The 25,091-nt window shown below is 39.7% G+C and overlaps 2 protein-coding genes across 2 annotated transcripts; one reads left to right on the top strand and one right to left on the bottom strand.

Moving 5' to 3' along the window:
* Nucleotides 1–452: 452 nt before the first annotated feature.
* Cbr-abts-4 lies at nt 453–12,426 on the top strand (the record flags this gene model as incomplete). The annotated part of the gene is made up of 17 exons (XM_045239877.1): nt 453–501; nt 548–646; nt 1,480–2,137; nt 2,187–2,328; nt 2,378–2,533; nt 3,427–3,488; nt 5,995–6,125; nt 6,415–6,645; nt 6,690–6,838; nt 8,041–8,359; nt 8,405–8,520; nt 8,564–8,656; nt 8,705–9,053; nt 9,101–9,324; nt 11,052–11,133; nt 11,615–11,709; nt 12,340–12,426. The coding sequence occupies 17 exons, from the start codon at nt 453–455 to the stop codon at nt 12,424–12,426; spliced, it is 3,042 nt and encodes a 1,013-aa protein (XP_045094394.1).
* Nucleotides 12,427–15,935: 3,509 nt separating this feature from the next.
* Cbr-mdl-1 lies at nt 15,936–17,105 on the bottom strand (the record flags this gene model as incomplete). Its single annotated transcript, XM_002644888.1, has 3 exons — nt 15,936–16,349; nt 16,618–16,898; nt 16,949–17,105. 3 exons carry the CDS (start codon nt 17,103–17,105, stop codon nt 15,936–15,938), a joined length of 852 nt encoding a protein of 283 aa, XP_002644934.1.
* Between the last annotated feature and the right edge of the window lie 7,986 nt (nt 17,106–25,091).

Here is a 25,091-nt window from a genome sequence, read left to right as displayed (position 1 = left end):
TTCTGCTCTTAGTATTTTCAATTGACGTTTCAGTTATAGATTCAGAGATTCTAGTCGAAATGTAAACAAATTCATAGAGGAATGCAACGATAATAAATAATCAGGTGCACTTGTCATTGACATCGAAGGCGGTAATGATAAAAAACGACAACTTCTGGCATGTCTACTCTGATTATCTTTCAATTTTTTGCTCTCTCGCTTTCTCGCAACAAGAGTTATTTAACTCCAAATCATTCTAGTGATAAGGAATTTTTGAAAGCGTTTCCGATTTTTTGGAGAAGACACAAAAACGCCGTCACGAAATATGAGTTCATAATTTTTGAATTAATTTTCTCCAATGTCATATTATTTTGTCTCGTCTATTTAATTAATTCTTCAGACTGTTACTTCCAATTATTGAAAACATTTACAGCGAAACTCTTCAATTCATTCAATTAACTACCATTTCCGATATGCCAAACTCTTCACCGGGTCGCCACTCTAACCGGGCTTTCCGCCTTGGTAAGTTCCTCATTTATTTCTCACAAGATTCACAGTACTTTTACAGGAGCCGATGACTTGGAATTAGAGACATCATTCGGGAGTTTTCCAACGCCGGATCCGTTGGGACATCTTCTTAATCGTGACATCAACGAGCACTCACCGCGTGAGTTTGAATTATTGTAGAGAATGACGTAGATCACTAGGTCAACTTTTGGAGAACATCACAAATTTTGCTGGATTTTAGTGATAAGAAAATGTGATGATAACCAACTGACAATGCTACATTTTGTGTTTGAGGGGTGGTAGGATTAGGGCGTCGAGGGAGGTGTCAATTCAAATTGGTAGGTGAAGAAGAAAGGGAAAATGAACCGCCTCAATTTTCAAACCATTACAAGGGAACCTCAGCCATTGTGAACCCAGTTTCGATAACAGTTTTAGGATAGCTGTAGAATTGCAGATCTAGACAGTTCTGAAATTCATTGAGTGTCAATCAAGTTATATCAATTTCAGCATTAAAACAAGCGACTTTCAAAGACTAGTTTTTCAAATACTAGAACGTTGCAGAACATGAACTTTGTGGTGTTGTACTTAGGTTTCTATGAAACTTTCTATTTCAGACGTTTTATTAAATAAACTATTTTAAAATTTTCGTGATGAAAGATTTTGAAATTAAAAAAAATGAGAAGATGACTGAAATATAAAAAATCGTTAAATTCTAAGTACATATAACACAACAAATGTTTTGTGTTAACACTTGTTAGAAGTGAAGAAACTTGTCTTTGAAAGTCGCTTTATTACACTGAAAATGCAATTTTTGGTACTGAAATGTTATTTCGACTGAAACTGGCGAGCGGGTCCTAATATATTCAAAAGCGTCTAGATAGACTAGTTTTAACCTATGCTGAAATTTAAATAAAAATCTGGGCTCGCAGGTTAGGTTAACTACATTTGGATTTTTACTGATAAAATATTTTTGAAACTATGAGAAATTTTTAGTGATCTTGGAGCGTATTCGCGAGGAGAGCGAAGATGATACCAGTGGACCTCTATCCGTTGAAAGCAACACGTCTTCAAATGAACGACTCCCAGCATCCATTGATATTTTCTCTATCATTGATGACAGTGAAGAATGGAAGCCAACGGCTAGATTCTGCCGCTATGAATGGGATGTTGAAGGATTCGACAATCATCTTGGATGCGCTCACGTTCCGATTATGCCAATGGAGACGTACCAAGCTCTTCAGATAATACTTGGAAAAGTTATCATTCATCGTCATGTCGAGTTTTGTGGAATTGGAGGCTTGATTTATTACATCGAAAAGAACATTACTGATCCAGATTTTCCGAATCTGGGTGAAACGATCAAATGTCTTCTTGAAAACAGAGTAGCTAAAGTTGAAATGGATGAGTCGAAGCGCATGAATAGAAGAATGAACTCGTCTTCTCAATCGTTGCATGTCGACCAATCGATCTCCAATCCTCCAGGTAATTTGAATTTAGTCTGTGTTTTCATAAACTCTTTTTTCTTTTCAGCAAGAATCCCACGGAATCTCATCTCGGAACCAAACAATTTGGCTAGCATGGACACACATCCAGAGAGAAGATTGGCCCCATCCAAATCAGGACTTCGTTTTGGTGCTTCTTTTGTCAGACCGTAAGTTTTGAATACGATGTTGCTCACAAACATGATTTTCGATTTTCAGTCCACCCCTCGACTTCACTGATTCCGATGAGGAGAGTGATCAGAGTCCAGAACATAGTATTCTCATTTGTGGAGCTGTTGAAGAGGCTACCGTATGCCGTCTTGTGGCTATCCGATTTGAAGAAGCCATTGTGATGAAAGACGTACTGAGTTAATTTCTGCTGTTCTCTTTCTTAGTATTTTTGTTTCCAGATCAACCCAAAACGCAAAAAGCCAACAAGAACTCTCTATTTCTTGCTTGGCCCAAACTTGCCAGAACACTCGTACCTGGATCTCGGCCGCGCATTCGCCACTATCGTCTCTAACCCGGTTAGTTTTGTATCGGTCGTTTGCCAGGCAGTGCAAAAAGTGTGAAGGCACGTCTAGAACAAACTGCATTGCGTGCACGCGTTCTAAATCCGATGACGATTTGGAGGGAGAGGTTAACAGTGTGAAAAAATGAGACACAAAATTTGAAATTTTTGTGAGTAGACTGTGGAGAATGAGATATTCTTTTTATGTGTGTGTGTGTAGGTTTTGTTCCACTTTGAAAATCATATTTGACTTTGGTTGTATGTTCAGTTCCAACGACCTTGAATACCCCGTATCGCAAACCGTGTTCAGTACTGTAGAGCTAGATAAAACCTTCCAATTTGATTTATTTTGTTTTCAAGTTAGTATAGCAACAAACATTTAGCAATCATTTTATATGAATGAAAACAATCATTTTCGATAAAGACTGTGATCAATCTTCTGGCTTCTACAACTCTCTTAATAGTAGATCATTGTTTCACTTTCTGATTCTGACTAGTGATCTTCAAAGGTTGCAAAAGACAGACACCCCCTGTCTTATTTTTCATTGAAAAGATAGTGTAGGAGATCTTGATAAGACTGATGACAACAGAATAAAAGGTTTAGGATAGTGGTTCCTTTTTATCATAACACTCTACTATCTTTTTTATGAGTTTTGGTTTTTGTACTTTTCACCAGAGAACGATATTCATCGAGATGAGTGTTGCGTTTGAGTTTGGTATTTTGAGCTATTTTGAGATTTGGTAGGGGAGAGGACACCTCTGAAACGTTTTTCTTTTTTGTTTCCTTAATTAAAAGAGGCGCGTGCTCCTTTTCTTTGTTTCTGTGATTCAGCCAAAACGAGGCATTCCCTAAAATCTCACTATTTTGATGAATTTTAATGCCGAAAATTAAATTTTTGTTCTCTTTTTTTTGAGCAACAGATTAAATTCAACTCTTCCTTTTTTCAGGTATCTAACGCCGCATTCGAAACTTTGAGATATCCAGAACTTCTCCCAAAAGCAGTTGACCGGTGAGTTTAGGGAAATATTACAATGAAACTGGTGTTAGACGCTTCATATTCATACAGGGTTCCCATATATCAATCATCATAACTGTCATTATTTCTAATCCTTCAGATGTCCTATATCCTTTTTTTATCACACGTGAACAGTTCAGAGATTAAGAAAGAAAAACTGGAAACGGCAAAATCTATAGAATATACGTTCTAAAGATTTTGCCACAATTTTTGGCATTTCCTTTTGAAAATCTCTTTATTGAAGAAACTTGTATTCCAGTTTTTATTTTCAAAAAAGTATCTCAACTTCCTGATCAGTGTTCAAATCCACCAAGTAACCTTTAAAAATCATCTTTCGTCCCAAAAGATCACTTTCGGTGACGTCAGTGCTAGTTTTCGATGTCCGCTTCTCATCAAATCGAGAACAAATTGGCTTCCAAACAGTGTCAATGACAGTGGTTTGGAAGAAAAAGACATATATCAATAAAGACACACACACACAGAGAGAGAAACTTGTCGAACACCCACTATCATTTCTATATCATTTTTCTACACCGTCCTTCTATAGCTCCTACCGTAGGCCGAGGATCTTAGAGAACATTGACAAAAAAATTACGATCAGTTTTCAACGATCGAAGACTATCTCTTAATTTATCGAGCCGCCCACGCTTACAATTTTTTACGATTCCAGCCCTTTCTTTCCATTCATCCTGACATATTCATTCAGAATCAGCTACGTCTTTCTCCCACTCTCTTTTCATTTTTTTTCTCGATTTTCCCAGAAAAACAGTTCTATATTTCGAACTACAAATCCCAACACAGTTTTCGATGAGGTGTTGAATGTTTGGTTTTTTTATTTTCGAATACGATTCGCACATTTTGTTCATAGTTTCTGTCTGCAAAACAGATTTGATCCGCGTCACCATAGTTCCCAGTTTATTAGTCATGGAACTGATTAAATTATAGTAAAAAGTATGGGGAAAATAAGACAATTTGTTTATTTTGTGGAACAAAACACGTCAAAGAGTAGTTCCGAATCACTTCCTGCGTCTGAATAGCACTGTCAGAATATCTCGGTCAAATTTATCCATTGCTAAGTTGGCTCCCCGGGATGTGGACAAATTCTATTTAGCTCATTTTTATATTGAGACATTTGGAAGTTTGAAAGTCAAGCTATTCACGAAAGGAATTGTTTTCTGTGAATACTGTACTGAAGGCCCACCTTTCTATGCTCTCCTTTTATTAGTAGCGCAACCTAAAGCTGGCATAATTTTATAGGTTAGAAATAACGTCAATTGATCTTATTGTCTAGTATTGTTTAAAACCTTCCGAACTCGAAATTTCAGTTAGTGGCCTCATTTTCCGATTCGTTTTGTTTCCAATTCTTCATAGAACCAGCTAGTCTTTTTTTTGAATTGCTGACAATCAGAAGCGAAATCAGATTTTTTTTTCAAATTAGAAGCGCCCCAACTACAGTATTCCATGTAGTTTTGACTTCAGTTTTTATGTCCTTCTATTTTTGTTTTTTTTTCTACTTGAATTCCAGCTGCTACATAAGCCAATTAGAAATATTCCTGGAATAATCAATCAAGAATATGAAAAAACATGTCTGGATACTCAGCAGCCTGATGTGTTTCGTTTTGTTTTGTCTAAAAAATTTCTGATTTAGTTTTTCCTATAACTACATACAGACTCAGTGGAATTCATTTTAGAACTGAAATTATAAATAGTGCCTAGAATTGTCAAAGCTACAGTATCCGAGTGTGATTTAAAAACCATGAATATTCAAAAAATGAATTTGTTTTACTTATTTTTTTCGTATTGACTTCTCATAATAGTTGGGCCTCGTTGAAAGAAAAACTCATGAAATTAGAAATTATTGTTTTACCCCAAGTCTCTAGAAGAACTAGAAAGCCAAACTACTCTTTTTGGATCTTTGTAATTTACGGTTACCGACTAAAAATTTTTAATCCAAGATACAAATTATAATAAATTCAGGTTTCATTTTGAAGTTTAAATTTACAATTAAGAAACCAACCACAGCCTTGAACTCACAGAAACTTATGTATACTTTACTGTTGATACCTTCACGAATCAGAATACTTTTTAATTTTTTAAGTATTTATCAACAGATAATTTGTGACTAGTACCGTAATCCGTGCGAATTAATTTTTTTGATTGGTTCGGTTGATTGGAACAAACGCATCTCAGATAATGTGTTATTCTTTCAAACCGATTTCCACATTTCCCTGTTTCCGTAAAACCTGTAATACAAGGGCCCTTTTCCTCTAACTGTGAGCAATTTATCTTAGTTCTTGTCAACTATTTTTAAAAAACTTGTTAACTGATTAATCGCCTATCATAATATCACAAACATTCTATCAGTTCACACATTTTTTATATCACGCATAGGAGCCGGGAAAAATTTTCTCAAATTGGACAGTATTAGGGCCCTACTACTACAGGTTGTACGGAATGTTATGAGATTCTCTCATAAAACAACTATACTTCAATTTTTCAGTTTCCTCGCGGAGACCGTCGTTATCGCCCCGGGTAAAATCCTCAGCAAAAACTACATTTCCGGAGAACAAGTTCGGCGTGTTGTCAACATGCAATCGGAGAAAAAAGAGCGATCGACATCTATGAGCGTTGGTAAGGGTTTCTGTGGTCTCCTCTTATGTTCACATGAACAATAGGAATATAGAAAACAAGAGATTTTAAGAATTATCCTTTATACTGTCTCGGTTGGCTGGTCACCTGAAATGTTTCTCTTCCGCTTGATATGTCAAAATCCTAGAAAGGAAACTATTCCTTTTTTATACATCTCTTACACGACGTATGGCTGCCGCAAGAGGTAAAACTGGTCAGATTAGTTAGTAAAAAATGTCATAATCAGTTTAACACAATCATTGAGAGTTTCCCAATAACAGCATATTTTCAGTCCGCCCATCAGATGTCGATGTTGATATCGAAAAGAATGAAACTAAAAAAGAACCTGTTGAAGTGACAGGCTCAAGGCCTTACTTCCTTGGAATGAGGCAAGATATTAAGAATCGCTCAAAGTATTTTTGGTCGGATTACACTGATGGATTAAACTGGTCAATGATTACTGTCGTCGCTTATATGTTTGCCGTTACTGTCGTTCCAACTCTCACGTTTGGAGCTATCTTAGGTAGACTCAATTAATCGTTTCATTTTTCATGAACTTTGTTGCAGAATTGGGAACGCAAGGCGCTCTTTCCGTCAAAAGTTGTCTCTTTAGTCAAGCTTTCTCCGGCTTGATATGGTCGCTTTTTGCTGCTCAACCTCTTCTCATCATGTCTCCGACCGGACCATTTTTGGTTTTTGAGAAAGCATTGTCTAAGGTATCTTCCTCATTAATAAAACGCTACATGCGTCTGTCTGTCCCAGTGTCAGGTTGTCTACTTTTGAAATCTTCGAAACTTTTGAAATCTAGATTTACGTGACCCATAGCGCACCAGCTTTGAATCTATAGGTTACATACGTGTAGTCTGGTTAAGCACGGGTTCATCTGAACAATGTCATACGGTATTAATCAGACATATCCCCTCCCCTACTCAGATCTGCCTCGTGAGGGGCATTTTTTCTGAGTCTTTCATGTCCTGCCCTCCTTTGTTGCATTCACCTGGTCAATAAATTAAATTAAATTAAATTAAATATACGTATTTTCTCTAATAGAAGCTCCACCTCGACTGTACAGTTACATTTCTCGAGAAAAGCCCACCCTGAGAAGGAGGTTGTAAAATAAAAGCCCATGGGCCTTTATTAGATAATATTTTTCTTTGGAAAATCTCTCGGTAACAATCAATTGTCTCAAAATTGTCTTCTAATCATAGCAAATTGCTCTGCATGGGGAAATTCAGTTATAGCCCCCGTCTTGGTCACCTTCTACCTGGAGTAAGGAAATATAGTGCATCATTACAGTTTTCCTCTGACATTAAGAAATCCACAAATATCGTAATCAAAACGTTGCTCAAAACCAATTTGCTCAGAATAAAATCAAAAATAATTTTACTTGTTTTCAATAACTTTTTCCAAATTTTTGAGTTTGACACAATTTCAATAATAATAAGTAGTTAGCCTTTAAGTGTTGAAGCAATTTTCTCTAATTTTCCTATCCCTCTAAAAGATTCAGACAATATTAGACATAAAAACTCTAGTTTCAGTAACTTCTGTCTCTATAAGAACCCCACATCAACTTTGGGCTCAATTATCTCGATTCTTGTGGAAAATATAAAAAAAATTTTCAAACTTACAAATTATTCATGATGATACTACCACTAAAATTTAATTTGTAGACAAATTTTTATATCTCACATAGGAATCGTGATAATTAAGCTCAAAGTTGACTGTTTGGGATTGTTTCTAGTAGAAGAAATACGGTAAAACCGTGAACGGCAAAATTAACATTTGGTTAGTACATCAAGCCATTTTAGAACCGCTAATCTAGTTGTGCTAGATTTCTACAAGAAAATTGTTCAATTATAGATTTGACGCTCACATTTTTTGCGTTCCCTGCAATTTTAATGTTAATGATTTTTTCCAGTGTGCCGCTTCCTGGGATTATGACTACATTGAAGTCAGGGTCTACGTCGGAATGTGGCTCTTCCTCTTCACGATTCTCGGAACTTCGGTCAACTGCGCTAGATTCATTCGCTATGTCACGGTTTTCACAGAGGACATCTTCTGCTGTCTGATATCTGTCATCTTTTTCACTGAAGTCGAAGAGTTCTTGATGCGCGTAAGTGTATTGTTTCAGTTTATTAATACTACAGTAACATTTTTTCAGCAATATGAAGAAAACCCCATTGTGAATCTCGAGTATTATACGACGAAAGCGGCTAATTGCACAGGAGATCCAACTAGTAAGATCAGTTGAAAACTGACCAAAATCAGCTATTCGGTTTCAGGTTGCTCCCTTCCTGCACCAAACTCGTTTTTGATCCAAACCATCCTTCTGGTACTCTCTATTGCAATTTTCCATTATCTGAGACAAGTTGGAATTTCAAACTTTTTTGGAAGAAAGGTAATTTCCGATTTAATTGCATAAAAGTAACTGTGTTTTTCAGCTCCGGAATCTGTGCAATAATTTTGGAGGAATCTTCGCAGTTGTCTTTGTCAGCATTTTGTACCATTTTCTATTCAGCAACGTGAAAGTTGCTGTAAGTTTTTCACTTCAATTGATGTAAACATATTCCAATATATTTCAGATGGTTCAAATTTCAGACACACAAAATACTACTTCGTACATGTACGGTTTTCTAGTCATCCCAAAACTAGCTCCAGACGCTTTTCTGATCGGAGGATCCTTTATGGCTGCTGTTTTCCTTTACGTGTTAATTTTCGTGGAGGCGGAAATTCCAGAACAAATGGCATTAAGAAATAAGAGAAAGCTTAGAAAAGGAGGCGGACTTCACTGGGATCTGATCGTCGTTGGATTTTGCACACTGTTCAGTTCATTCACAGGTCTTCCCTGGATGTGTCCAGCTGCAGTTCAATCTTTGGCTCACATCACCGCATGCACCGAATACGAAAAGACACAAAGAGGAGAACCAAAAAGTGAGTAGGATTTCAGGAAAATTTATACTATATAATATTCTTTTTAGAAATCAAAAGGGTCCTCGAGCAACGTGTTTCTGGAATCGCCACCTATATTCTTCTTCTCGCATTTGCTTTTTATGGTCATTTCTTGGCTATTCCATCTGCGGCAATCTTTGGAGTCTTCTTCTATTTGGGAGTCCGAAATCTCGAGGGAAACCAGATGATTCAACGAGCTTCTCTGGTGTGCTACCTGCCCAAAAATCGTGGTTCCCACAAGTTCTTAGATTTGGTAAGTGACCTTTTTTTTAAAACTAGGAATTTGTTGACGTCATTAGTTACTGTACCCTTAAGTCAAGAGGTGTATCCCTATTTTTTTTCTCCCTCACAACAAACACATCCGACCACGAGGAAGATTGTTTGATCAACGAGGGGTTGCTAGCTGCAGCGAAAAAGGGTTGCCCCCTTCTTTTTCATTTTTCTCTGATCTTGTCCCTCTTTGTCAGCGACTAAAAACGGTATAGGAAAGCGCGCAAACTGTCTGAATTCTCCAAAACCGCGACACACTTTTTTTCGAAGAAGAAAATTTCACCCGTTTTGTCACTCATTCGCACACTTTTCGCTGATCATTCTTTGATGGATGTTTGTGTACAGAGGCGCCCCCCCCCACACGTGTTGAGGCTGTTGTCTCATGTGCGCTTCACATGGCATTCATTCGAGTTTTTTTGGCGACGCAAATATCTTTGAAAGACGAACCGGTGTTGTTGAAAGGGTACTACCCTTTTTCTGATCAGAGGTTGAGTGAAGAAAAGCCATGAGAACTCTCCTTTCAAAAACAAATCCAACCAGAGAACACTAGAACAAGTAGTTAGACGTTACAGCTTGCAACTGTTGACCTTTGAAATATACTGCTGTTTCGTTCACTTCATACGTCACAAGAAAAATCCTACTTACTGAAACGTGATATTCGTTTCTCTTCCGTCTTCCATTGTGTCGAAGAAGACATGAAATATAAGGAAGACGTGCCAAATCGTAGATCAGGAGAAGGAGAAAGAATTTTCTCTACAAAAATGGTGTGATCTGATGACATTAAATCTATCAGGGTGAATTGGGTAGTTCATGTATGATTACCTGATATTCACTTAGTAAAAGCTCCGCTAAACACTTATATCTAGAACGGAATCCCCTTGAAAAAGTTTAACTCCAGGTTTTTGTGTTTTTCTTTATTTTCAAAACGAGCTCCAGAGGACCTTCAGCATGTGAAAAGCATCGTTCCTTTTTTCCAGTCTAAACATCAGTGGAACTTGTTCTTTGTTCCATCGACTCCACTCATTTCTTCTTCGCCTTCCATTCTATTTCGACCACCAATTAGCAAAAAAGTCATTGGTCAAAAAAAGTTGTCAGTAGACTGATGATACGACCGTACACACAAATACGATAATGGTGGTGAGAAAACGAGAAAGACACGTGCAAAATAGTTTTTTGGGGAAGAACAGTAGAAACGAAAGTGACGGCAGTTCTTATCATATTGTGTAGTGGGCTTCCTCGGTCTTTTTGCATCACACTGTTTTGTGGAGTCACGTTGGTATAGCGGGGCACGTTGACTTCTTCTTCATTGACAATGAAAGAAAATTCGCTGATCGGCGTGTTGCGTATAGAGAGGGCAAAGTCAAAAACGAAGTGATTTCCGTCTTACAAAATCACACGCGCACCTTTTGTTATTATCAGCTGTAGTGGAGATAGATTAGTGATAACGAAGAGGAGAGATAGAAGATTACAATTGTAAAGTTCAACATGTTTATCGTGATCGTTTAGCCTGGCGACAAAAAAACATAACTAAATTTAGGGTGATTAAGGTAAACACATGAAACGCACAAAGGCAAAAATGATCAGGAATCATCCGAGAATGTTGTAAATGAAATTTTCCCATGGGGCCAAAAACTTGGGATTCTACGAAAAATTATCTTCTTTTAAAGAAAAAAATAACTGATTAAAGATCTTTGAAAATCCTCATTTCAGGCTCCGTTCTGGGTTGTTCAATCATACACGGTCCTCCAAATCATCTTCGTTTGTGGGATGTATGTAGTGAAAAGCAAGCCAAGTGAGTTTTTTTGAATTAAAAGAAAACACTAATTGATTTCAATTCAATAAAATGTTTTCATTTCAAATATCTACACAGCTTTAATCATTTTCAGTAGTCTGGTGTTCGGATGTCAAATGTCGGATCACTTTGAAAATGTTGGAGATTTTGAAACAGGTCTAGATTGAAAACTTTGCATCGACCGAATTTTTATCAAAAACCTATTTTTCAATTATTTGCCGGATTCTGATGAACACCTCATTTTTTAAACGTCTTCAGTGCAAAAATAGCAAAAAAGGTGTTTTCCAGAAATCGGTAAATAACGGAAAAACAAGGAATTTTCAGAAAGTTCTGTAAATGCACTGTTTTCAATCTGGTCTCTCCTCTGAAATTTTCAAAGTGATGGCACACTAGACATCCGAGCTCCAGAATTCTCAAAATCTAATAAAAACACGTTTTTGCATATTTTTATGACCAGCACTGTAACTTGAAACATTTTCAGCGCTTGGTGTCCTGTTCCCTTTATTCCTCGTTATCACCGCATTCTTCGTTGCTGAAGTTCTTCCAAGAGTCTACGATGAAAAACTTCTCGAAGCGGTAAGATTTTATATTATGTCCTAGTTCAGTTCCCCAGCTTCACCCCCAGAAAAACCATTGTCCGTGAGAAACCGCGTGCGCGGTGCGAGTGTTACCTCCCCCACCAAACTCATTTCCTCTATATTTATCGAACTGTTGACATTAGCGATCGGAAACGCCGCTCCGTCTGTGAGTCACTAAAAACGTCGAGGGTGTTGTTAGCAAGGTGATGCGAAAACTAATGGTTGTGGGGTGTGACTCATGTGTGACATAGTGACTGTGAGAAATGCGCTGAACAAGATGCGGAAGGTGTCGGGGCGGTAAGTAGTAGACGCCCTTTCGCTTCTTCGGAAGTGTCACCTCGTGGGGCTGTCCAGTAAATAAGAAGACAAAAATCAGTTCAGTCTATATTATCAATGATATCAGTAGAAAGTAGGTGGTACACATAATGATAGTCTGTGTTTTGAATTTTTTGATCAAGCGAACACAAACAATTGGAAATATGAAATAAAAAAGATCCTGATTCTCAATTCAGTCTTTGATTGTTAGTGTCATTCCTGGTTTTTTAGTCATCAAGAATGCAGGAAAACACTTCTGGACAGCTAGAGAAAAATGCAGCCTGATCAAAACTAAACAGTAAACTTTTTTCAGCTTGATGAGGAAGACGAAGAGATAGATAAAAACGAGGATGAAGAAAGTGCTGAAGACTTCTATCACAACGTCAGAATACCCGTCTAGCTTCAGTTTCTCATGAAAGACTTCTCTTTAAAACAAATTCCTTTATTTATTAAAACTGGTGGTCCAATTTTTTGTAAAAATTCCCTTCCCAAATTCTCTTGTCTTGAAATGGTCATAATCGATACCCGTATTATTAATCTTCTCGAAAATCTCTCAAAGTCTCCCAATTCCTTCCCAAAAAAATCAAAGCTTGTCAGTTTTACTTGTCAAATACCGTGTTCTTCTTCCCGCATCATTTTTGATATTCTGGTTTGAAAAAATTTATTGTTCAACAATTGAACCCTTTGTCCCTTAGTTTTGGCTCTCTTGAGCATCTGCTTCCCTTTTTATTATTGAAATCGCTTTATTTGGAGATAAAATTTTTTTAGAAAACTCAAAACGAAAGGTCATTGTTCCCTATTTGACCAGGCGGTGCCACGGAGCGTGCGCCGAAAAAAACCTGTGGCATGTCTGGCTCGTAAATCAGTTTGATGATCGTTTTGGACGGAATTTCGGACGAAATGCAGTGAGGTCAGATTTCAAAATCCCTTTGGCGAAATCTGAATGGAATGCAATGTGTTTTAGTACGTTACTAGCAGATGGATGATGTTTCGTCGACGTCTTGGCCTCGGTATTTGGTTTCATCAAAATGTCTTGACGCCTCCGCGCTCGCTCGGATGCTCGAGATTCCGAATCATCTTGTTGAACCGAAAAAGTTTTTTTTTGCAAAAAGTGTCGTCGAACGCACACAATCGCAGACAGGGTGGAGCAGCACTCGCGAAGAAGCACCGAACTACTAGAGGCTCCCCGAGTTGTTTTTGTTTTTTTTTTCTCTCTCTCTCTCTTCAAACAATTGGCCTTGGGAGAGAAGGGCCAAGATATACAAAATGGGCTACCACCACGAAAAATGTGCAAAAGTGGAAATACAAACGGAAGAGAAGGAGAAGAATGAAATCGAGTTGAAACTGGTTACGCATAGAAGCATCGTTTCTTGTTGTTGTACACACTTCCAAAATGACGAAATCAGTGAGAGGACGAGAGGTATTAGAAATTTTGAAATTTCTCGTGTTTTATTGGGTCAAAGACATTAGAATCATTAAGTTTTGGAATCAGAACTGCACCCTAACTTTTATTGTGAAGGTTTGAAAATTCAAGTTTCGCATTGCAAAATCCCTTTTCATAACTTTTTCCAACGCTGACCCCAGTGATCTTCTGGTTTTTCATATTCCGTGGATATCTGAGATCTTAAACGAATTCTGCTAAATTTCTCCGTAGACTTTGTAGCATATGAACTATGTCATGAAAAGAGAAACGAGCTCAAGTCTTTTAAAGATACAGTCTCGCGAAACTCACGTCTGCCGTTGCGCTCAGAAGCCGGCGGCGGAAACAAAATTACACTGATCACCGATGACCAGAAGGCTCGAGTTTTGCTCTGAAGGTTTTTTCCAACGACACATGTTGATTTCATGTGTGTGCAGAGATTGCAGTACTAGCGAAGATCACTTGGAGGAGGATATCCCTTTGGTTCATTCGGGGTGCGAAACGTTTGATCCCCGTAACGTTCATCAATATCTTCTTTTTTTTTCCTTCTTTACACTCATCGGTTGATATCTGTTCGGATTCTTGTTCCTCGTTTTGTTAGCCCTGAGGGGAAGATCAAGAGAACAGAATCATAGATTCTTCATGAAGGACTAAAATGTGTTTTACATGGTACACATCTGCTATCCGTCAGAAGTCATTTTCAATGCAGCAGCATTCTCTTCTCATCAACATGACCTTCTAAAAGCTGCTCTTTGTTCCTTTTTTTTGGCGGAGGAACTGCAGAAGAAAATGGAGGGCTAAGAAATGGCGAAGAGCAGGCCTTGTTTAGATTTTCGATCGTCTAGAAAAATAGCCGAGACACTCTCTTTGTGTGTGCCCGCGCAACTCTTATGCTGGGCAGGCTTTGAAATAATGATGCAATCGAAACAGATCTTCCAAAATGGAGTGCGTCTTCTGCTAGAGTCGGAGTACAAAGAGTGACTGGCACCTCCAGAGTTTAGTTTTTTTCTTGGACAAGAGGTTAGCAAGAGCTCTCATATTTTTGGAAAAGGAAACAGAATTTGAAATTCGACGCAAAAAACTGAGAAGATGAGAAGCATCCGTGGATTGGCAGGGACAATTGACATCGACACCAGTGTCCTTGCTCGTTTTCAGGTCATTTGGTCGTTTGGCTACTGCACCTATAAAACACAAGAAAATGACTTTGACTACTAGGTTTTTTATCAATCAAGTACAAACTTTTATCGCCGCCGAGACAAGACCAAATTTCCAAACGGCGACGAAAAAGAACTTATCTCCAAAAAAAGGTAGTGAATGACACGCGGTGTCATGTTGGACAATGATAGCAAATCTGACAAAATGATCGATGTTGATAACTCTTGGGGGTTTCCCAAGTGTCCTCTGGGAACGTTTTATCTTCTATCTCTCCGTTTTTTCCCTTGATTGTTCCCTTGAGAAGGTCAGCACGAATAACAGATCTGTGAAACAGGCAATCTTCTAGTTCTGCAGAGTATTGCCTTAACGTTTCCTAGCGATCCATGATCTTTCAGCGGACCCTTTTCCGAGAATAGCCGCCTAGTCAAGCGTGCGCGCCATTCTTTGTGTGCTGATCAATTGAGAGCAACATTGACCTTTCACTTCTTCTCATCGAGTTTCCAAGTACCCGAAGAAGCACGTCTCCAGAAGTTGCTAAAGTTTCGAAAAGCACAAGCTACATTCTACCACAAAGTGTTCAATTTTGTCAGACGTGATTCATCGCTGACTGTACACCTCCTTTTGATGTGATCCAAAAGCAGGCAGATGTTTGAATGTTTAACCGAAGCCTTGAATAAATGACGGTGGAAACACAAAGAGGATTCGATTAGTCTGTATACGAGAAAATGGTCACATTTTAAAGAAAATGTGGGAGGAAGAAGAAGAAGAATGAGTACAATAGACGACGATCAAAAATAGTGTACGGAGACCGTGTGGGTAAAGAGACCGAGGCTATTTACAACACGATCCACGCGCCGTCGATTCTTCATTTTCACTGATCGGAAACACGTGATCGCCATGTGGCAAATGCGGTTGGGTTCACCCTTTTTCTCTTTCTTCTAAATTGATACGATCATCTGATGGGCGACGGAAGGTGTATTTGTTGCTATCTTTATAAATAACGATCTAGACTGTAGATGAAGACGATAAGCACATGATTTTGCAAATGGAAAAATGTTTATTACTCAAATATTATAGGTAATCATAAATTTGGCTAATAAGTGCAAGGCGAATGGAGTTTTTTGAGTTTCTGAGTTCTGAGGATTGAGAATGGAGAGTTGGCGGAAAGGAGAGCACGATGAGAGTTTCTGGTTTAGGCAAATGTGGAAAAAACAATGACACGCAAGAACAGGGTTAAAATTAGTGAATCGGGAAAGTTGCGAAGAAAACAGTCTTCAGGTACGAAAAGCAAAAAATAACAAACAAATCAAACGAAGTGAGTAAGGGAGGATAATTTAGACTGAAAGATTGATAGGCAAGAACTGCGAAACGTCGAACAGAGTTGGAGGGAAATTCAGGAGATCGTAGACGTTATGAGAGGCGACAACAGGTCGTGGAAAAGTGATTGGGCCTCTTGGAATGAGTCCTTCCGCGTAGAGATCAATGATTGTAGGCTTATGGCAATCCATGGGTTTGCTGGAAGGCGAGTACTCCAGATAGCATGGCGAATCGCGAGATGATGAAGAAATAAAAGATGATGCTCGGGATTCGGGCCGACTTGGTGGCAAGAGTGTCAGACATCCTTTGCTCATTGTTTCTTCTACTTCATCATCGGCTTGAAGTTGAGCAAGTTCAGCGGCCAGCGCTTCATGTTCATCTTTAAGTTGGTGCAGCTTGCTAGTTTGGTCTGCAACCGCATCTTGGAGTTCCTGCAAAAAGAATGGGATGAAAACCTTGTCGGAAGTAATTATTTTGCCCCCAAGTGACTCTTCTTTTCAGAAGTTGTAGTAGTTGTTGTACTCAGTAGAAAGGAAGACACTTTGCGTCATCTTCAAGAAACAAGACAAGTACTGACTAGGGTCACAAGACCAGGTGGTAAATAGTGATGAGTGAGGAAAGGAAGATATTGTCACACGACAATTGATGATAACACGCTAGACGCACGTGGACGTCGGCCGCAGAAAAATTGAAACTTACAATTATGTGATCCCTGGCTCGTGTTAAAAGTGCAAGGGTGGTATTTCTGGTGGCATCAGTAACGCATGGAACCAAGACTTTCAGAGTTTCCAAACATCCTCGAAGGTTGGCTCTTCTTGTCTTCTCGAGCTCATTGTGAGCTGCCCTACTGTGTTTGGAGGACTTTCTAGCTGGAGGCGAGGGACAGTAAGGTTGGGATGAGGTGGAGGCGTTGGATGAGCAAGATGATGAGGAATGCTTCTTTGTGATCTTTCCAGTCAGGATAGATCTGAGTTCGGTTTCTAAAATATAGAAGAATAGATTAAAGATCAGGGATGCGTAGTATCTTTACCATTTGTAAGATCGAACATCGTTGGGGATGAGGATCCAGGGGAGGATGCGTTGGAGGTCAGGGCTCCAAGATCCAGGGATGAGATGTCAAGAGCGCCAATGTCAAGAAGACGGGCGGCGGTTAAAAGATGTCCGAGGTTCAACTGTTGTTGATCCATTGTTACCAAACAAGGGAATTACAAGTTGGTACAGTATGGGAGCTGACAAAAAATTTGGGGGATGCTTTCTGGCGGGTCGTTTTGCGTCCAGACTGAGGCGCTGGAGAAGTAGGAGGGAGGGACGGGGGGTGGGAGCGTCAACCAACCCGACGTAGGGGAGGAGAGACGATATGCAGGGCGGGCGAGCCTGGGGCGGGGACAACACACGACATCAGAGAACGAACCGGGAAAGCACCGGAGAGGCTGCAGACAGTGAGAGGTCGTGTGAATACACGTGCGCCACGCATGAACCCTTCGGCAGCACGGATCGGCCTCCGATTGCGTCGTCGCCGTGGGGAACCAAATTTGCTTGTCCCTGTGCGCACGCAAACATCGCAAGACCTCGTTTTCGGCAACCATCCGCTGCTTTTCACAGTCACCTTAAGGTCTCCGACCGCGCGGAAAGAGATAGATACACATTGAGGAATGGCCTAATATGGATACTTCCTTCCGATCGGGTTGCTGCTGCAGTGGTAGAATCGCAAGATCGGTTCTGTTTTGTTTTGCAAAACGCACGGTACAAAGAGCACCAAATATGGTTGAGAGATGAGATTAGTACCGAAAGCAAGTAGGGTCGCCCTCGCTTCCTCTGCTGGCGCTACCGTCTCTCTGATCAGCGCAGATAGTAGTGTAGAACTGTCCCTCTGTTCGGGGGAATACCCACGTGAATTTCCTCTACCGTGGGAAGAGAGATAGAGATGGGGGTATTTCCGAACATGTCATCCCCTCGCCTTGTGACTTTGATTAGATGGTTGCAACCACCTATGACATTATATATTCGCCGTTTACAATCTATCACGTGTCGCCTAATTTTTTAGCCAACTTCACTGTCTTGCTGGAGTAGGATCTTGATGATGGTGGTAAAATAGAAGAAGGTGGTAATGGTGGAAGTGTGACGAAGGCGGTTTCTGAGAAGAAGACGTCAACAAACTCATTCGATGAGGTACAAGGAGAATCAAGTCCTCAATTGGATCAATTTAGGAATGAAACATCGTACCTATCCGAGCATAAGGAATGACTAACATTTTCGCTTTCGAAACACTTTGAAAGAATACCCTAACATAGAGTCATAGTCTTTTGCAAACTTCGAAACAATGACGAAATACATATCATCTCCTACTCCTTCCGGGCTTCCTCCACGGATCGTTTCGGATTGCAAAGAAAAAAACGCGTTGGTGACACAGCAGCAGCGGGACCCTCCATTTTTCACGTGAACCATACGGCGGGTCCAAACAAAAACTATGTACCCAGTGTGATTTTTGAAAAATCACGTGTCGATTCTTCGACGGGAGCCCGTGTTATCCCCACCACCGACGTACACAACACTTTGTCATACGTACACGCGCTGCTACTTTTTGCGATTTTCTGATCGATGAGTACGAGAGAAAATACATTGATCACGAGCGACAGGGGGAATTAAGAGAAGTGACAAAAAATCACATTTGTTTTGTGTGCCCATCATCATCCTCCTCCAACACCATGTGTTCAATTTTCTGGAACAATTCGCTGCAGGGGTAAAAATACTTTGTCCTGTCTAGGATTTCTTTTTTTTCCGTCTTCGTTCAATATCTATTAAAACCTGGGGAAACCCTCGTCACTTCAGACGTGTACGTGCGAAAATTCCTCGAAATTTCGGAGCGACACGCAACTCGTATACATACATATACTTCCAACTTCCTTTAATAGAAACACGGCTCCCGAAACCTCTTCGCCAGTCCTGAGAATTCGATCTTTTGACCGCTTGGACTCGCGTGTGCGTGTGTGTTGGTTTGGGCTCTGTGTCTATAAGCGTGCACAAAACGTGAAGTCCAGAGAGAGGAGCCCCCCTCGAGCAAAAAACCGCGCAACATACATCGAATGCAAACGAGTATTTCCTCTCAGAGCAAGTTTCTCGCTCCCACCGAAAAAAAGGTCCCTCGACGTATGGCGCATCTGTGTTTTATTATTGATGAGACTCGCGGCAAATATAGCCAACGAGATCTATATACGTGTGGTCAAAGAGAGAGTCAATCCGAATTGCAAGTTATTTTTGCCGCGACACAATTACGACTGTTGTGTGGTCTTCACTTGAAGGAACGAGAAGCTGACTGGCACAAACATACACTCCTCTCTCTTTTCCTTCTCATTCGTTCTGTTTATGTGCTGCTCCGGGTGTTCCCATCGTCGATTTGTTGTGGTTGAATGGCATCATCGTAGTAGTAAGCACGAGCAGATATTTACTACACTTTTGCAACAAAATGTGAGGGGAGTAAGTACCCCTTAAACGATGCCATTCTCATTCTACCCATCTCCCGAATGACCACACTAGCAGGAAATAGATAAATCTTCATGTCTGTCTCCCATCGCAGTTGTCGCCAGAAGAGGAGTGGGGCCACCCAGGGAGCGAAAGGGAGCCGCCGCTATGTCCATTCATAGTCGTTTCGCTCCCCCTACTTATTATGCACGCAATGGGTGGCGGTCTACAACGGACGTACGACGCTCCGGATGAACACACATCAAAGGATTAATAGTTGTAGTGGTGGTCTATGTTTAGGGGCCCAACGAAACACGTCACTGGGTTGTATCAAGTACCCCTTGGAAAGAGGAGAAAGGGTCACTCGAGTGGTTTCTTGATCGCCGAATTTTTCCCTGAGTTGAATTGAACATGATTCGAAAATTGAATTTGTTATTACGTTGTCTGGGGTGCCCGCGGTGACTGCCATGGACTTTGCACCTTATGAAATCTTCGGGGGTACTACCTTCTTAGAAAGGAGTTAATTGTCAAGTTCCTAGAGCTCTTCGCAACAATGTTTTCTGATCGTCCAGACGAGGAGAGCCGCCACCGACAAAAAAGCCACCCATTTTCTTCCTCCTACACACTAATTGGATCCGAGGCGTGTATGTTGAGAAGAGAGAAGAAGCCGAGCGAAGAATGAGAATGCTTTCGAAAGTTGTGGGCCTTAAAATGAGGAAGACAAGCATCATTCTTGGCTAGAAATAGATTCTTCGATTCTTTTGGTATTCCATTAAAATCCAAAGTTAGAAATAGAATGTGATTTGTGGATAAATATTGCATCAGCGGGGGAAACATTTTTTGTTTCAATCTTTTTTTTTGATACAGGGCAAATTGTTACTGTTGCAAACTACACGTGCCGTGGTTTCATAGGTTTTGATAAGAAACATCGTGGCGGTTCTCCGGTCAGTTCTAGGTTTCCCCGAAAAATTGATGATAGATCACAGATCTAAAGAATCTAGTAGGGATAGTTCCTTATTCGGTCACGAGTTAGGTTATTGGTTATCTGAAAAATACTAGGGTACAATTGAAAAATGATACACGTGAATTTGCATGTGTACAGCTAAAGAATACAGTGACATGACAAACAAGAAGTCTTAAGTTCTTCTTCTTCCATCACCACCACTAACATCAGCTTCCGACGCCGTCATGATGATTGTAATTCAAAATTTCTCGTGACTCGATTCTGATTCCATTCATGTTTGCCATCACACATATTTACACCATCTACATACTTCCAAATCTTCCATTCCGTACCACCCTTTGAGAAATTCATGTGATTGTATCGTGTACGGCGAATGTAGTTTACCGAAAGTGACGATGAAACGGTTTTTCAGTTATTTCCACCGGTGACGATCAAAAAACGTACGTAGAATTGGCATGACGGAAAAAGGGGAAGACCACGAGTTTAATCGAGTGTTCTTTGCGTCTGATCGCGCTGGTTCGTGATTATCATTTTTCTGGGGAAATACCATATTGCAGGTAAAAATGAGTACACGTTAATGATAAGGGCATCCCGCGTGACCGTTTCTTTTCCGTATTCCTGGTGAGGGTCTAGTAAGGTTCTTGAGGTCAAAGTGAAGTATGAACAAAGTAAAAATGTACGTGATTTTTTTGCAGGAATGCGCAGAGTGACGTTCAACGCAAACTTCAATTTAGTCAATCGTCATTTGTGTTTTTGTTTTCTTCTTTTTCACTTGGGAAGAACAAGGAATAAAACTAGGAGTAGTACACAAAATATTTCATTTGCAGGTCATCGGGAAGAAAGTGAAAAAAAAAGAAAAACAGTCTTTAAGACGCGCTGTTGATCTTCGTACATTTTATCTCTCGATTTCAGCACATGGTAGAGAAAATTGAAAAAAAATATAAACAAGTTGAGAGTTGAAAGTGTATAGTTTTGAAACTATTTTTGAGGGAAAGGAAAATTTCAGCATTGTAATTTTTTAATTTTGTTACTGAACTCTCAGGGTTTCTTCCTTGTTTCCCAACTGTACTTGACCCACGTGATAAGCCTAACATTGACCTCACACGATGGCATTTATTTTAGCCTACGAAAACCAGTTTTTATACGGTAAGCGTACATGTGAGAGTGTGTTTGTATACTTTTTTCAGTTTCACCCTTTGCCTCTCTTACATCACTATTTACAGACAGACAGTTTGGAGGAACCAAACACTGCTGTATACTTGATACACAATGTACTGATACTAGAAGCAATCAAGTAGTCGAATAGCTGGGGGGGGCGCCCACAACAACGCCGCATCAAGCATGTGACGTCGGTGTCATTTCTCATTTTCTCACGTTTTCGTCCATCTACCGCATGGACTTTGCCCCATCCCGTAGTCGCCCGGGGCGTACGCACGTGCATCCCATGAGGCAATTGATATAGTATACAACGCAACAGACAATAATTGGAATTATTCATCTTTTCTCCGTTTTTCTCTTGTTCTGCAGCCGCAGAGATTTTGATAAAGATACGCACGCGACGACGAACAACACACGTTGGTACGGTTTTTGGGAAACACGACACAAGTGATGGAAGACCACACGCTGCGCAGGGAAATCGAGCGAGCGAAACGAGATTTCCGATATATCCCTATGCCCACATCTTCTCATTTTCTCATCTTGTTCATGGTCACGTGGAAGTCGAAAGGATGGGAAATGCCGTCTAGACATCTTAACTGTCCTTTCTCTCTCACTCTTATTCACATCGTTACTCCCAAAACCTTGATCCGACGGAAAATCGGAAAAGCGTTCTTTTTCGTCTCCTGTTATGTGTGTTCGAATCACTGCAAAATGTACAATTGGTGGGAGTAGTACTCACCACAGACGGATATTCTCTCCCATAGGGGCTTGTTTATTTGTTGTTGTGTGACTTGCAAAAGCCAAGCAGCTGATTCGTTCAAGCATGGAGGCATTGCTACTACTTGAGGATGACAACAACAAAAAACAAGGCGTCTCTTCTTTCCCCTGTCGTTTTGTAGTCGTCGGCATCAGGATGTTCGACGTGGAGACGGGGAACGCCCTGGACAACAAGAGAAAGTGACGAAAAGGGGACCTTCAAACATTTTTGACACAATTTGTTTTCAATTGAGAGATTTTTACAAATAGAGAAGTCAGATAAAAGCTTGTTTAATTCTGTGTTCAGAAGATCTAAGGATATCTCAGTACAGTAACCCGAACATTATGAAAACACATACAGTTCCAAACTAATGTTGATGTTGCGTTTCACGGGGGTTTTCAGACTTTTTGAGACCACACGAAATGAAAAATCTATGGGTTCAGAGAATTATAGTATTGTTGTAACATTTGAGATCTTCAGGAGTTCTGATTTCCCAAGGATTTCACAAGAGTAAACCTAAGATGTCGGTTATTTATCGTAAAATCTTTTACATAAAAAACCGCGAACTTCGACTCGATTTATCTGGTTCACTGTAACAATTAAAAATTCCAGAAAAATAAATTATTGATATTTTGGTCAACACTTGGTCAATTGTTAATTTTTTGATATTTTCCAAGCTGGCGAGAAAAATGACACAAAGTTTACGGTTAGAAGAAACTTCTATAATTACGGTAAGCCAATACGAATACTGAGCCCGTTCAGTGAGAAAATCCTTTCATATCCGATTCGGTCTACTTTGCAGAAAATTTCCGAATACTTAAAAATCTAACTCATAAATATTTCAAAGAATGTCTCGAAGAGCCATTTCATCCAGGAATAGAACAAATTTGATCAGCAAAGATGACCCGATTCCCAGACGTAGATGAGTAGCAGCCAGCATGTTTTCTACTATTTCTAAAACACATTGACGCAATCTATCGTCATTATCAAGGCTTTCTGACGAATTCCCATTCTCATCTGCTTTTAACAGCTGCGGGAAAATTGAATCGAAGGACGGTTTGATGTACTATGTACTCACTTTCCTTGTTTAGACCAGTCCTTGTCATTTCTCCACTGGTGAAACCCACTTTAAAATGTGACAAAGGACAATTGACAGACATCGTCCGCTTCACATGATTCCACTTTGTCCTGCCTTGATGCAGCCACCACTGCCGACGTTTTTGTTTTTTGTCAGATGTCAGCGGTGGGACAGGAAATTGCAATGAAAGGAAGTGGGGCTTCCCTGTGGTGAGACGACGCGACGTATCTTACCATTTATAGCTATCAGTGGAATTATCGTTATCATCCGATCAATTTCCGACGGCGAAATGACAGAGGGGTTCCCCAGATTCCGAGCGAACGAAGAGCAAGCAAATAATGTTTCGTTGAAATGGAAGAGGAACTTTCGAACTCATTTCGATGCTATAAATTTTGATTGATAAAAAAGAAGCAATCATTATGTACCAAGTACGGAGTTGTTCATTTTGGTTCAAACGAAGATATAAATTCTTTCTCAGATAGTTCGAAAAATTCAGAAAACTTTTGAATTCAATTAGACCAATTATAACAATGGTCATTAACTAATAATAATATTCATATTATTTGGAGCTTCCACCCGGAAATGAGCTTGTTTCTCTTAATCTACGGTCTTCTCTTAGAATGAAACCAATCAGACAAGGAAGTTGAGACTAGTTCAGGCATTCATTCGGAACTCTTCCTGGAAATTCTTTTCCCTATTCTGAACTTTGTCCACTTGAGTTTATTTGGACTTTACATTCAGTCTATATCTATCGAAAAAACAACAACACTGATCAGGAAAACACGTGAACACTGGTTTCAGACAAACGCACTTTGGCCATGTCTGCGAGCAACGTAAGGGCGAATTCCAAAGATATCATCAACAACTTTCTCTAGGGAACTTTGGAATTCCCATTTGACCACACACCGCGTGTTGTTGTTTTTTTCGCTCTGATGCTAGACAAAAATAACAACTTGGAAAGGCTGAAAATAGAACAAGTTCTGAAGAAGCGCTGATGTGAATGACTATATTGTCAGATGCCCCATCCTGTGACAAAGAAGGTTCTCGTGGTCTACTGTAAGAAGTTGAAAGTATGGAAATAATTTGTAAAACTGAATTATGTAATGAATTGGAAGGTAACCAAGATGAACCAAACCATAATAAAAAATTCAAGAAGCATAACTCAGAAGCATCCATCATGTCTAGGAGCAATTCAAAACGCAGTCTTTTTCCAGTTCCAGCAAGTAGTTCTGTTGTATGTTCATATTCTACTGTAACTTCCAACAATTCAATCTGGATATCACGGGAACACTTAGAAATAATTTTCGAATAAATGAACTGAAACTTATCACATATTTACATAACAATTTATCGTTTGCTGAAAGTTTCTTCTCGCATATTCAAAAAGTCTGTTGTTTAGAATTCGTCATCGCGTTGACACGTGTTTTCCATCAACTCATACAGCAAATATTTCAGAAAACGACGCTTACCAGGAAAATTGAATCGCAGTAGATCATCATTCCCGATCATCCAGTGTGCTCTGTGTTCTGCTTGTTTGGGGAATGAACCGAGGGAAAAAGGGGTTTTCCGGAAAACAGAAAAGAAAGGGGTTTTCTTAGTCTGAAAGAGATTCGGAGTTATTATACACTGTTAGACATAATTATTAGTACACTTTGAATTTCGAATTTTTTCGAAAACTATGAATATAGACTGAACAGCACATGGACGAAATAAGTACTATTTTGAAATGTTAATAAATTAATATCATTCGATACAAT

This window comes from Caenorhabditis briggsae (genome assembly GCF_000004555.2).
Source record: "Caenorhabditis briggsae complete genome, chrX, whole genome shotgun sequence".
Lineage (NCBI taxonomy): Eukaryota > Metazoa > Nematoda > Chromadorea > Rhabditida > Rhabditidae > Caenorhabditis > Caenorhabditis briggsae.
The sequence above is the reverse complement of the archived record's forward strand: the minus strand, read 5'-3'. Positions and strand labels throughout refer to the sequence as shown.